General features: G+C 41.4%; 1 protein-coding gene across 4 annotated transcripts in view; it reads right to left on the bottom strand.

The window, feature by feature from the left end:
• The window catches only part of scap (SREBF chaperone), a 39,869-nt gene extending 32,512 nt beyond the window's left edge, over positions 1-7,357 (bottom strand). For 2 of the 4 annotated variants that reach the window (XM_061717543.1, XM_061717544.1), the window contains exons 1-2: positions 3,477-3,980; positions 785-985 (exon numbers count right to left, since the gene is read on the bottom strand). In XM_061717543.1, coding sequence (XP_061573527.1) covers positions 785-985; positions 3,477-3,652 — 377 coding nt within the window. In that variant the 5' untranslated portion in view covers positions 3,653-3,980. Of the gene's footprint in view, positions 1-784; positions 986-3,476; positions 3,981-4,609; positions 4,812-7,213 lie in introns of those variants that run through there. The other 2 variants (XM_061717546.1, XM_061717545.1) reach the window with 2 other exon arrangements.
• Between the last annotated feature and the right edge of the window lie 6,353 nt (positions 7,358-13,710).

The raw sequence follows: 13,710 nt of genomic DNA, 5'->3' as shown, positions 1-13,710 counted from the left end.
GAGGGATTTCCGATGCTTACTAGTTGATCTAGTGCCAGAAAAATTTCCCAGAATGCTTTTCGTCGTCATTTGCGGACTGAATCAAAAAAAAAAAAAACATGGCGTACATTTCTTATTTTTTAGTGAATAAAATCAATATTTTGAGTTAGTTTCTGCATAAAAATGCGTTTTGATTACATTTCTAGCGAGAAATATATATTTTACTTTCATAATATTCACTCAGTTACGTAACCTACGCCGTAGCCTCTGCGTTGGTGTAATGCGGAACCATAAATCAGCCTTTATTCTGGCGTGATCTTCGCAACAACGGGCAAACGAGTGATTATGTACATTCACTGAGTGAATATTATGAAAGTAAAATATATATTTCTCGCTAGAAATGTAATAAAAACGCATTTTTTTGCAGAAACTAACTCAAAATATTGATATTATTCACTAAAAAATAAGAAATGTCCGCCATGTTTTTGTTTTTTTTTATTCAGTCCGCAAATGACGACGAAAAGCATTCTGGGAAATTTTTCTGTCCCTAGATCAACTAGTGAGGATCAGAAATCCCTCGATCCGTAGGGACAGATTCATAGCCACTACACTAGTTTTCTTCACTAACCCTAGGTGGAAAGAGGAATTGGGACACCACTACCCTCACGGGAACACGCAAAATTTAGGGGAAGGGATGAAAACTAGGGGTAGTGGGAGTATTGGGACAGGGCCTAATTGAGAACATCACACAAATCAAATCAAAGTTCTGAACTTAAAAAGCAAAGCAGAATCCCAGGAACCGTACCAGCAGGTGAGGATGCTGGCGGAGGTGAAGAGGATGATGGGTACTGGGTAAGAGGCACACAGCAGCCCATGGCGGTAGAAGGCCGCCGAGATCTTCTCTCTCAGCTGCTCGCGCAGCGTCATCCTGGTGGGCGTGGTCAGCTTCCGGCCATTGGAAAGCACGGAGCGGCCGTGGATAGCGCGCCGCGTGGCATCCAAGGACCTGCGGGTGTGAATAAGTGAAGAGATTAACAATACAATCATATTAATACTTCCCTAAATCTAATTTAATCTGAATAAATGTTTCATTTCTCCTCTTCCAACTGTAACGTCTTCATCATGGACAATACTTCAATTTGGATTTAAGCATCAAACGAGTGTTTCTTAGAAAGATTCTTAGACCATATGTACACAGCTGCCTTTTATGCCAAGTCCAATTCATTTGACAAGGTGTTGACATCATGTTTTGAAAAGAGTCATATCCATAATCTGCTTTTAAACTGGTTAACACCTGGGGAAACAACATTCAAGGTGGCGGGTCTTAGCTACTGGCTGAGAAAAAGTTAGGCAGAAAGAAGGAAAATTGAATTTAAAAAATAAAAATCAATGAGCACAGGTCAAAGTCTCACCAAGAGTTGTAATTATATTACAATGGGAAAGACGACACTACACAAGATTTTAACCCTCTCTTTTGCTTCCAAATCATTTTTGGAGGTTTGGGAAGGATTGGGAATATCTTACAGCGGAGAAGAATGCAAAGAGCCTTTCCACCCGTGTTTACGGCGTTCTCCATTGTTGCATTATCAAGGACACATGACTTGCATTAACAGGGTAAATCAGATCTGCCAATTTAAATCGCAGACACAAATCCACATATTCAGTTCAAACTTATCTCAACATATGCATGACACCAGAAACACCTGACAATTCATACAAATGCATGTGCCTTCCCCCCTGTTTATACAGTATATCCAGTCTGCATCTCATTAGAGAGAAAAAAAATGTAATTAGGTCACTTGACACATGTAATTAATCAACAAAAGTTCTTGTCACTGCAAAAATGACACAGAAAAGTCTTACAATGAAATCCAAAATAGTAAGAGGAATGCATAAAGATCCATCAGTCATTTGGGGGTCAATGTCTTGCTCATTTTTGGAACATTTCTGAAAGCTGCATCATAAAATAACGGTCCAAAATGTTATGATACAATATGTCTTTTAATAAATTAGTGCTCAATTGCTTAAAAATATAAAAATCAAACTCCGGTTTTGTTCATTTTTGACAGGGATAAATAATCTGATTTAAAAAAAAAAAAAAATTGTAAAGTTTGACATCAAACAAATGTGACAGAAAACTGTAAACTGGGATACTTTTTTTTAGCTACATCTGCAAAGACAAACACCTCGACTCGGTCGTGAGCACCAAATCCGTTGCACACTCCTTCCATTGGCACGGATGCTGCTGACTTAAGACACGGTGAGTTTTTCCTAAAGAGAAACTCCTACTGTGGTCACACGCTAGACAGCGCTTAAACACACAGCTCATTCAGCAGCCGAAGAGGTGTGGGCACATTCTCCAGTGTAGAAAAGCAAGAAGCCCCAACTGATCACACCTGGGGGGAAAAACACAACCAAACACTCCCTTTTCTAAGAAGACGGTGTGTTTCCATGTGGATAGGAAGGAGCAGAGGGATACGTTGCCCAGAATACAAGCACTTTAGCTTCAAAAAGAAAAAGAAAAAACTTTTTTATAGTTTTTGGCTTGATAATATTAATGTTTTTAGCCTTTGCTGCCAAGTAAACACCTGGAAGTCTTCACTTTGGACAATATTTGGATCATGTTTCACATCTGGGGATGGAAGAAAGCATCTTATAACAGAAAAGCTGTGAAACGCTGTTAAACAAAGACGTACTGTTTGTATATCAGTGGAGCTAATGAGTGACCTTCACTATCCTCAATCAAATAGATCTGCTAGCAGATATATTATGCAGTTTACCATTTTAAGACTGATGTAGGAACTGAAAACTTGATTAGTTTCATTGTTGATCTCAATGTTTTACTTATAAATTGGGTTTACTGAGTAGTTTAATAAATGTTATTTGTTTGTTTGTTTTCCCCCCTTGTGATTGTCCCCCCCTTAATAATAGGCCGTCAACTTTGATTTGTAAATGGCAAGAAATTTTAAATGAAAATCCTGGAAAACCTCCCATATGTTCAGTACAGTGTAACTACGCTGTATGATACTAAGTTGCAACAAGCTGTGCAGGTTATTTTAGTTTTCTCTCTGTGCTTGAAATCAGACTGAACACTGATGGGTCATCTTGAGCTAAAAGTCTTTTTGCCCTAAGGGTTCACTTCACCTTACTTCAAAAGGTTTCCCCTTCCTGTAACAAGTCAATCTCCTGCCGACGTCCCTGCCCAATCTCAGCTCTTGTTTTGTGTTTGCTTAACATACTGGTCCAGAGCTGCCTTTCACTGTTTGCAGTTGCACATTGCTTTATTACAATATTTAACTAGTTTTGCTGGAACACAAAGTCAACAGCGGCTAAACGTGTACAGCAGCTGATAGTGTTGACTCTTATTAACTCTCCTACTGAGGTAATAAGCAGCCCCTTGTAACTTGTGACCGATTCCACAACACACACACACAAGAAGATAAATAAATCAGCCACTGTTCCAGTCATACCAGGCTTGCACTGCTCTGAAACTGTACCTGCTAATTGGAGACCAGTTTATCTCTGTGGATCCCACATGTTTACGTCCCCTGAAAGCAGCAGCGCTGGGCTTTTTTAGTTTGATCTGTGCCTTGTGGTTGACATAGTGCTCCCTTCTTGACTCGGGCAGAGTGTGCGACTGCTTGGCTTGTCCTCCCGGGAGCAGCGGAAACATTCCCTGGGAGGAATTTTCCTCAGGAGTCTCTTGATGTGCTGTTATAAATACTCTATACGGTAAACACAGCAACGTCCCAGCAAGCTTGCACAATGGGCTCTGTGAAGGTCAGTAGAGGCTTTTTGAAGAAAAAAATCCTTTTTAGTCTCCGCTTCTGAAGTAGTGCTGTCTCCAAGCCAGGTTGTGGTCCAGCCTGTTGGTCCTGCCAGGCGTTCATTGAAAGTTCTCAGTGAGTGCCTCCATGTCTCAGCTGTCAGTCTGGTTCACTAAGTGTTGCAAGGTTATGTGGGTGTAGCTGTAAGGCCTGATTTGGCAAAGGCTCAGCAGCATCTCCGTCAGTCAACTAATCTGGGATTGAACTGATCGGAAACTCAACAAGCGGGGCACGGGCCCTGCAGACAGATCGCACTGTTTCCCTCCTCCTCCGGTCCCTCCTCCGGCCTATAATCCCTCATAGAAAGTCAAGACATTCATGTCCCAACAGCATGGCTCGGACAAAGGGAGCTTTACACGACAAACCTCATAACCAGCGCAGAAAATGAACTCAAGCCAGCAGTCGAGTGTTTGTAAGCAGCAGACTCACGCTGGTGAGTTTATGTCCTCTTTAGCCATTTTGGCAGTTGACCAAAGACTGTTAGGAAATCCTATTGTAGTGTCATTTGTTGGGTCGCTTTTGGTTGAGGCATCTAAAGTGACACTTTTCATAAAACCCCAAGACTTTAATAACAATAGCATTGATAATCTCAGTCAAATAGCATCATGTCTTTGCATTTAGTGCTTGCTACACAAACCCAACAAAGAAAAGTTTCCATGCTTCCCACACGAGAAGCTCACACACCTACAGCCAAGCTAAAACAGAGAAGAAAAAACTTGTTCACAGCAAGAGGAAATTCAGTCACAGCACAGCCGTGTGCGACACTGTTTACTAAGTTATTTTTGGGGAAAAAATAATCTTACCTCTTCTCAATACTTTGTATAATGCTCAACTTGAAAGCATTCCCAGGATTCACAGATCCAAGCGCCATGATCGTTAACTTTATGTTTCATGCAGGGTTTCCACTGTGCAGCCAAAAGTAATATCCATCAACATTCCAGGCAGCTTTAGAATGCATCTGCTCTCAGGAGAAAACCTGCATCCACGCACTGTAACACGGCTGCGTTAGGCTGAAACATCCACCTCTAACCGGCGGAGACCACGACCTGCTGTAAATGTAGAGACGGGCTCAATGTAAATGAGCTGCAGCCGTAGCCATTCACGAGCCGAGCTGATGACAAAACAGGGAAAGGTTCTGTCAATCAGTAACCATACTGTAACGACTAATGATGTGCAACCGGCTAATTCGTTCCACTCCTGGACTTCTGTGTGTGGTGAAATCTTAAAAGGGAAGCAGTTTTCTTCTTTTTTTTTTTTTTGCATAAATAAATAAATAAGAGTGACCACACTGAGTTTATTTATCATTTATAGTGCCAGGAAACGACCATAAACATACAGTACATGCGGTGAAGTAATAGTGAAATGGCTTTCCCCAAGACAGTTGGCAAATGCTGAGATGAAAGGGCTGATGCAACCGTCGTGCAACATCACCTGCCGAGAACAAACTCCCAAACTAAGTCAGAAGTCACCTTTGATAGATTTACTATTGGCAAAATTTAAGCACATCCCACTTATTGACTAAGGAGCTTTTAAGACATCTCAGATTCAGATGACTAAATCCCTTTGGGAGGTTCCCTCAGGGAAATTGACATCTCCATCTCACAGACACAGCACTGTCATTTACAAATCAAACACCCCAAAACCCAAACACCCATATAGAATAGAATAGAATAGAAAGCCTTTATTATCATTTTACTGGTACAATGAGATTAGGCAGCAGCTCCGTAAGAGTGCACACATGCAAAGACTATGTAAACAAGTACTGTAAACAACAAAATGAAAAACAGGAAACATCTTTATATATATATATTAGAGGTGGGTGCAATTCATCGATGTGTCGATGCATCGCGATGCGTCACGTGACGATTTGGAATCGATTAATAAAAAATATATATATATATATATATATATATTTTTTTTTTTTGTTAAGTTATCCTATCCAGATTCCAGACTGAATAAGCTGCTGAATCATTTCATTTTCAAGAATGCACATTTCTTATTGTTCACTTGAAATATGGCAGATATGGTTACACTACGGTAAATAAATTTGATGGAAGTACATATCTTGTTTACTTGAATTAATGAACTCATTAAATCCAGGGCTTGACCGTTTTCAGTGTTTTCTGCAATAGAGTGGGCTCTCATGCAAGTGCAGCTTTCCCTGGTCAACGTTAAGTAAGTCAAAGAGCAAATGTTTACATAGTCATAAAATAAATTATTTTGTGTCTTTGAAAAATACATGTCAAATGTTCAAAAAACCTTGTTATTTACTTAATGAGTGTTGTTACAGGAACTGAGTTAATTGATTGGCTATTTATTTTCAAATGTAGCCACAGATGAAGACAAAATCAATCTTGTATGGAAAAAAGCATTAAAAATCACAATAATCAAAGAATCGAAGCTCCAATAATCGAAATCAAATCGAATCGTGAGGTACCCTTGTTTGCACACCCCTAATATATATATATATATATATATATATATATATATATATATACATACATACACACACAAACTATAAAAAAGAGTGAATGGGAGGATAAAAATGTACATGAATGGGTGGAAGAATATTGCACTTGGAAGGATGGAAGAGTATTGCACATAGATAAGTAAGGAATTTTGAAACATTATGGATAGAAAATAGAAAATATCGCACAGTATGAGGTAGTTTACTGGTTAAGAAAAAAAGATAAAAATATTAAAAATAAAAAAAAAGGTAAAAACCAAAATAAAAAGTGTAGTCCCATAAAAACAATTATATGGATAGAAAAAAGGGTTCTACTGAAGCCCCTGATCCAAAACTACTGATACTTAAACTAAACTTATCCATTTCACTTTCAGAGGTTTAAGATCTAAATGGCACCAACGAATCAAAACAAGCACTAAAACTACAACAGGAGAAAAAACAAACATGATTTCTGATGTTTCCTGATGTCGAGCATCAACAAAACCCTCAAAATGAAGCACTTTAAAAACTACAGCCACATTTACTCTTTTATAGTTGCAAGAATAAAGTTTTTGTTTCTAAAACAACTTGAAGTTTCACCAGCTAACTCTGCTAAATAACAGCTACCTCCGTTTACTCGGATCCCACTCGATGTAGGTTTAATTTACACAGCTTTAGGTAAGAAAAGAAAAGGAAAATAAAGGTCTGAGTGACATAAATACAATAAAAACTAAAACAATCTTGAAACATTATCAGCTTTTGCAAAAGTGCATTGGACTCGTTGGTTTTTAGAGCAGGATAGTTTAGTTTTTATGGCTCGTGTGTACAGTAGCACCAGTGGTGTGTGTGTAACTTTGCTGGCAGGACCAGGAGCTGCGATTAAACCGGATTAAACATTTAAACAGTTCACGTGCCCTCGCTGAGCTAACGCGGCTAACGTTAGCCTCGGCTCCTCACTCACCTGGGCGGACAAAAGTCCCGGCTCGGCAAACGTGAGGGAATCCTCCCGTCTGAATCGATGATCCTCCGGTTTATTATCCTCTTTTTGGTTGTTTTTATCCGCCGCGGATGTGCGTGAGGAGAGTCGGGACTCCGGGTTGTCAGATTCAGGAGAGACCTCTCCACTCTGACCTCTGACCCCGCGCAGGCGCCGCCTGGGCGGCAGCGGCCCCTGGCGGCCGAGGGGGGAAATACACCCAGGCGCTTTAAAAACACGTCAAGATCAGAATCAGAATCAGAATCAGAATATAATACAGAATATATACAATATATAAATTACCAATTCTAATTCTAATAATTATTCTTGGCATTATCATGATATATGGTTTCATAGTGTATTATTATATTAAGTTATGAAATCTCATGGGATGTTAAACTATAGTATTATTATATTGTTATATATTATAGTATGGTGATATCATTTTGTTATATGTTATAATATTATAAAAAATATTAGGATATTAATATATTATTATGCTATATTTATACTATATCGTGCTACACCACTCTATATGATAATTATTTATTTGTTTACTTATTTATTCTCGAATTAATATTCTTAATTTATTTATCTATTTTCATCATATTATTTACACAAGCGCACACACACACACACACACAAACAAACACACACCTAGATGCATATCATTGTAACTGATGTCGTCTTTTGTCGTTGTATGTTAATAAATAAAAAAAAAAAAAAAAAAGAATCAGAATCAGGTTTATTGGCCAAGTTTGAACATGCCAGTCAAGGAATTTGACTCTGGTTAATTCGCTCACTATTATTTGTAATTTAATTTGTAATTTATTTATTTAAAAACAGGGACAGTGCACAATAAGACATTAATCTTTAAGCAAGAGAATATGCATTGTGCCAGGTTGTAGCAACTTGCTATTTTGTGTGTGCTGAATATTTATATCTGCTGCAAACCTAATCGCCCGTCAATGGACAAATTAATACAGTGAAGTGAAGTGAACATACAGTATATACAATTTTAAAAAAAGTGAAAGGTGCAGCAGTATGAGGTAGACATGGTTACTGAGAGGTGCATTGTTACAGCATATGATCGTGGTTATTATTATTATTGCACAGTGATTGATCCCGCTAAGACTCTATGAGTGTTGAGAGTTCATCAGAGCAACAGCTTGGGGGAAGAAACAGACACAGAGACAGCTGTTGCTCTTATGAATGCTCATCACTCATGGAGTCTCAGAGTAATCAATCACTCTGCAATAATAATAATAATTAAAGCTGCAAGCAGCGATGAACGGGCCCTCGCACTCACGGCCACCACCCCCCATAAGCATATGAGAAACGATACCACCCACGACTTCCTATGTCAAACCATTCAAAAGTTATAGCAGAAAAAAGGAACAACCAATTAGAAGAAGGGGCGGGGCTAATTCAGGCCAATGAAGGTCAAGGACTCCATACAGAATCTGATGACACCACCCACGACTCTCTATGTCAAACCATTCCAAAGTTATAGCAGAAAATCGGAACAACCAATCAGAAGAAGGGGCGGGGCTAATTAAGGCCAACGAAGCTTAAGAACTCATTACAGATTCCCATGACACCACCCACGACTCCCTATGTCAAACCATTCCAAAGTTATAGCAGAAAAAAGGGACAACCAATCAGAAGAAGGGGCGGGGCTAATTCAGGCCAATGAAGGTCAAGGACTCCATACAGAATCTGATGACACCACCCAGGACTCTCTATGTCAAACCATTCCAATGTTATAGCAGAAAATCGGGACAACCAATCAGAAGAAGGGGCGGGGCTAATTAAGGCCAACGAAGCTTAAGGACTCATTACAGAGTCCCATGACACCACCCACAACTTCCTATGTCAAACCATTCAAAAGTTATGGCAGATAAAAGTATTCTAGGGGGCGCTGTTGAGCCGTTAGGCCACGCCCATTAATGCAAACCATGAAATATCAAATTTATCGCCAAGTCTGGCTTGCATGCAAAATTTTGTGACTTTTGGAGAACTATCAAATATGGACCAATCACATGAAGGGGGGGGCGCACCTTTTGGCGTCTAGCGTCGCCACGGTAACACTTTTGAAAGAGAAAAGTAATGCGTGTAGTCGCAGGATGTAGACGCACATTTTGATGTATAACACACCTGGGTGCACGTTACGGTTCGGGCTGAATTAACTGCCGAAGGAATGGCATAAATTTTGCCAAAATGACACAATTTATTCAAAATGGCCGACATCCTGTTCGGTTTCGGCCATGGCTCCAAGAGACTTTTCTTTAAGTTGTGCCATGATACAGGTGTGTAGCGATTTTCGTGCATGTACGTCAAACCGTATTGTGGGGCTTGAGGCACAAAGTTTTCCGGGGGGCGCTGTTGAGCCATTTTGCCACGCCCATTAATGCAAACCATGAAATATCAAATTTATCGCCAGGCCTGGCTTGCATGCCAAATTTGGTGCCTTTTGGGGAACTATCAAATATGGACCAATCAGATGAAGGGGGGGTGCGCTTTTTGGCTTCTAGCGTCGCCACGGTAACACTTTTGAAAGAGAAAAGTAATGCGTGTAGTCGCAGGATGGAGACGCACATTTTGATGTATAACACACCTGGGTTCACGATACGGTTCGGGCTGAATTAACTCTCGAAGGAATGGCATAAATTGCGCCAAAGTGACACGATTAATTCAAAATGGCCGACTTCCTGTTCGGTTTCGGGGATGACTCCAAGAGACTTTTCTTTAAGTTGTGCAATGATACAGGTGTGTACTGATTTTCGTGCATGTAGGTCAAACCGTATCGTGGGGCTTGAGGCACAAAGTTTTCCGGGGGGCGCTGTTGAGCCATTTTGCCCCGCCCATTAATGCAAACCATAAAATATCAAATTTTTCGCCAGGCCTGGTTTGCGTGCAAAATTTGGTGACTTTTTGGGCACGTTTAGGGGGGCAAAAAGGCCCTCCTTTCGTCAGAAAAATAATAATAATAATAATTAAAGCTGCAAGCAGCGATGAACGGGCCCTCGCACTCACGGCCACCGCCCCCCATAAGCGTATCAGAAATGACACCACCCACGACTCTCTATGTCAAACCATTCAAAAGTTATAGCAGAAAATAGGGACAACCAATCAGAAGGAGGGGCGTGGCTAATTCTGGCCAATGAAGGTCAAGGACTCCATACAGAATCTGATGACACCACCCACGACTCTCTATGTCAAACCATTCCAAAGTTATAGCAGAAAATCGGGACAACCAATCAGAAAAAGGGGCGGGGCTAATTAAGGCCAACGAAGCTTAAGGACTCATTACAGAGTCCCATGACACCACCCACAACTTCCTATGTCAAACAATTAAAAAGTTATAGCAGAAAAAAGGGACAACCAATCAGAAGAAGGAGCGGGGCTAATTCAGGCCAACGAAGCTTAAGGACTCATTACAGAGTCCCATGACACCACCCACAACTTCCTATGTCAAACCATTCAAAAGTTATGGCAGAGAAAAGTATTCTAGGGGGCGCTGTTGAGCCGTTAGGCCACGCCCATTAATGCAAACCATGAAATATCAAATTTATCGCCAAGTCTGGCTTGCATGCAAAATTTGGTGACTTTTGGAGAACTATCAAATATGGACCAATCAGATGAAGGGGGGGTGCACTTGTTGGCGTCTAGCGTCGCCACGGTAACGCTTTTGAAAGAGAAAAGTAATGCGTGGTGTTGCAGGATGGAGACGCACATTTTGATGTATGACACACCTGGGTGCACGTTACGGTTCGGGCTGAATTAACTGCCGAAGGAATGGCATAAATTTCGCCAAAATGACACAATTTATTCAAAATGGCCGACATCCTGTTCGGTTTCGGCCATGGCTCCAAGAGACTTTTCTTTAAGTTTTTCCATAATACAGGTGTGTAGCGATTTTCGTGCATGTACGTCAAACCGTATTGTGGGGCTTGAGGCACAAAGTTTTCCGGGGGGCGCTGTTGAGCCATTTTGCCACGCCCATTAATGCAAACCATGAAATATCAAATTTATCGCCAGGCCTGGCTTGCATGCCAAGTTTGGTGCCTTTTGGGGAACTATCAAATATGGACCAATCAGATGAAGGGGGGGTGCGCTTGTTGGCGTCTAGCGTCGCCACGGTAACACTTTTGAAAGAGAAAAGTAATGCGTGTAGTCGCAGGATGGAGACGCACATTTTGATGTATAACACATCTGGGTTCACGATACGGTTCGGGCTGAATTAACTCTCGAAGGAATGGCATAAATTGCGCCAAAGTGACACGATTAATTCAAAATGGCCGACTTCCTGTTCGGTTTCGGGCATGACGCCAAGAGACTTTTCTTTAAGTTGTCCCATGATACAGGTGTGTACCGATTTTCGTGCATGTACGTCAAACCGTATCGTGGGGCTTGAGGCACAAAGTTTTCAAGGGGGCGCTGTTGAGCCATTTTGCCACGCCCATTAATGCAAACCATTAAATATAAAATTTTTCGCCAGGCCTGACTTGGGTGCAAAATTTGGTGACTTTTTGGGCATGTTAAGGGGGGCAAAAAGGCCATCACTTTGTCAGAAGAAAAATAATAATAATTAAAGCTGCAAGCAGCGATGAACGGGCCCTCGCACTCACCGCCACCGCCCCCCATAAGCATATCAGAATTGACACCACCCATGACTTCCTATATCAAACCATTCAAAAGATATAGCAGAAAAAAGGGACAACCAATCAGAAGAAGGGGCGGGGCTAATTCAGGCCAATGAAGGTCAAGGACTCCATACAGATTCTGATGACACCACCCACGACTCTCTATGTCAAACCATTCAAAAGTTATAGCAGAAAATCGGGACAACCAATCAGAAGAAGGGGCGGGGCTAATTAAGGCCAACGAAACTTAAGAACTCATTACAGAGTCCCATGACACAGCCCACGACTTCCTATGTCAAACCATTAAAAAGTAATAGCAGAAAAAAGGGACAACCAATGACAAGAAGGGGCGGGGCTAATTCAGGCCAATGAAGGTCAAGGACTCCATACAGAATCTGATGACAACACCCACGACTCTCTATGTTAAACCATTCCAAAGTTATAGCAGAAAATCGGGACAACCAATCAGAATAAGGGGCGGGGCTAATTAAGGCCAACGAAGCTTAAGAACTCAGTACAAAGTCCCATGCCACCACCCACGACTTCCTATGTCAAACCATTTAAAAGTTATAGCAGAAAAAAGGGACAACCAATCAGAAGAAGAGGCGGGGCTAATTCAGGCCAATGAAGGTCAAGGGCTCCATAAAGAATCTGATTACACCACCCACGACTCTCTATGTCAAACCATTCCAAAGTTATAGCAGAAAATCGGGACAACCAATCAGAAGAAGGGGCGGGGCTAATTAAGGCTAACGAAGCTTAAGGACTCATTACAGAGTCCCATGACACCACCCACGACTTCCTATGTCAAACCATTCAAAAGTTATAGCAGAAAAAAGGGACAACCAATCAGAAGAAGGGGCGGGGCTAATTAAGGCCAACGAAGCTTGAGGACTCATTACAGAGTCCCATGACACCACCCACGACTCTCTATGTCAAACCATTCAAAAGTTATGGCAGATAAAAGTATTCTAGGGGGCGCTGTTGAGCCGTTAGGCCACGCCCATTAATGCAAACCATGAAATATCAAATATCAAGTCTGGCTTGCATGCAAAATTTGGTGACTTTTGGAGAACTATCAAATATGGACCAATCAGATGAAGGGGGGGCGCACCTTTTGGCGTCTAGCGTCGCCACGGTAACACTTTTGAAAGAGAAAAGTAATGCACGTAGTCGCAGGATGGAGACGCACATTTTGATGTATAACACACTTCGGGACACGTTACGGTTCGGGCTGAATTAACTGCCGAAGGAATGGCATAAATTTCGCCAAAATGACACGATTAATTCAAAATGGCCGACATCCTGTTCGGTTTCGGGCATGACCCCAAGAGACTTTTCTTTAAGTTGTGCCATGATACAGGTGTGTAGCGATTTTCGTGCATGTACGTCAAACCGTATTGTGGGGCTTGAGGCACAAAGTTTTCCGGGGGGCGCTGTTGAGCCATTTTGCCACGCCCATTAATGCAAACAATGAAATATCAAATTTATCGCCAGGCCTGGCTTGCATGCCAAATTTGGTGCCTTTTGGGGAACTATCAAATATGGACCAATCAGATGAAGGGGGGGTGCGCTTGTTGGCGTCTAGCGTCGCCACAGTAACACTCTTGAAAGAGAAAAGTAATGCGTGTAGTCGCAGGATGGAGACGCACATTTTGATGTATAACACATCTGGGTTCACGATACGGTTCGGGCTGAATTAACTCTCGAAGGAATGGCATATATTGCTCCAAAATTACGCAATTAATTCAGAATGTTCAAAATGGCCGACTTCCTGTTCGGTTTCGGCCATGGCGCCAAGAGACTTTTCTTTTAGTTGCGACATGATACAGGTGT

Source organism: Cololabis saira, chromosome 3 (genome assembly GCF_033807715.1).
Source record: "Cololabis saira isolate AMF1-May2022 chromosome 3, fColSai1.1, whole genome shotgun sequence".
NCBI classification, from domain to species: Eukaryota; Metazoa; Chordata; class Actinopteri; order Beloniformes; family Belonidae; genus Cololabis; species Cololabis saira.
Note: the sequence above shows the minus strand (reverse complement) of the source record. Positions and strands in the feature narration are given on the sequence as shown.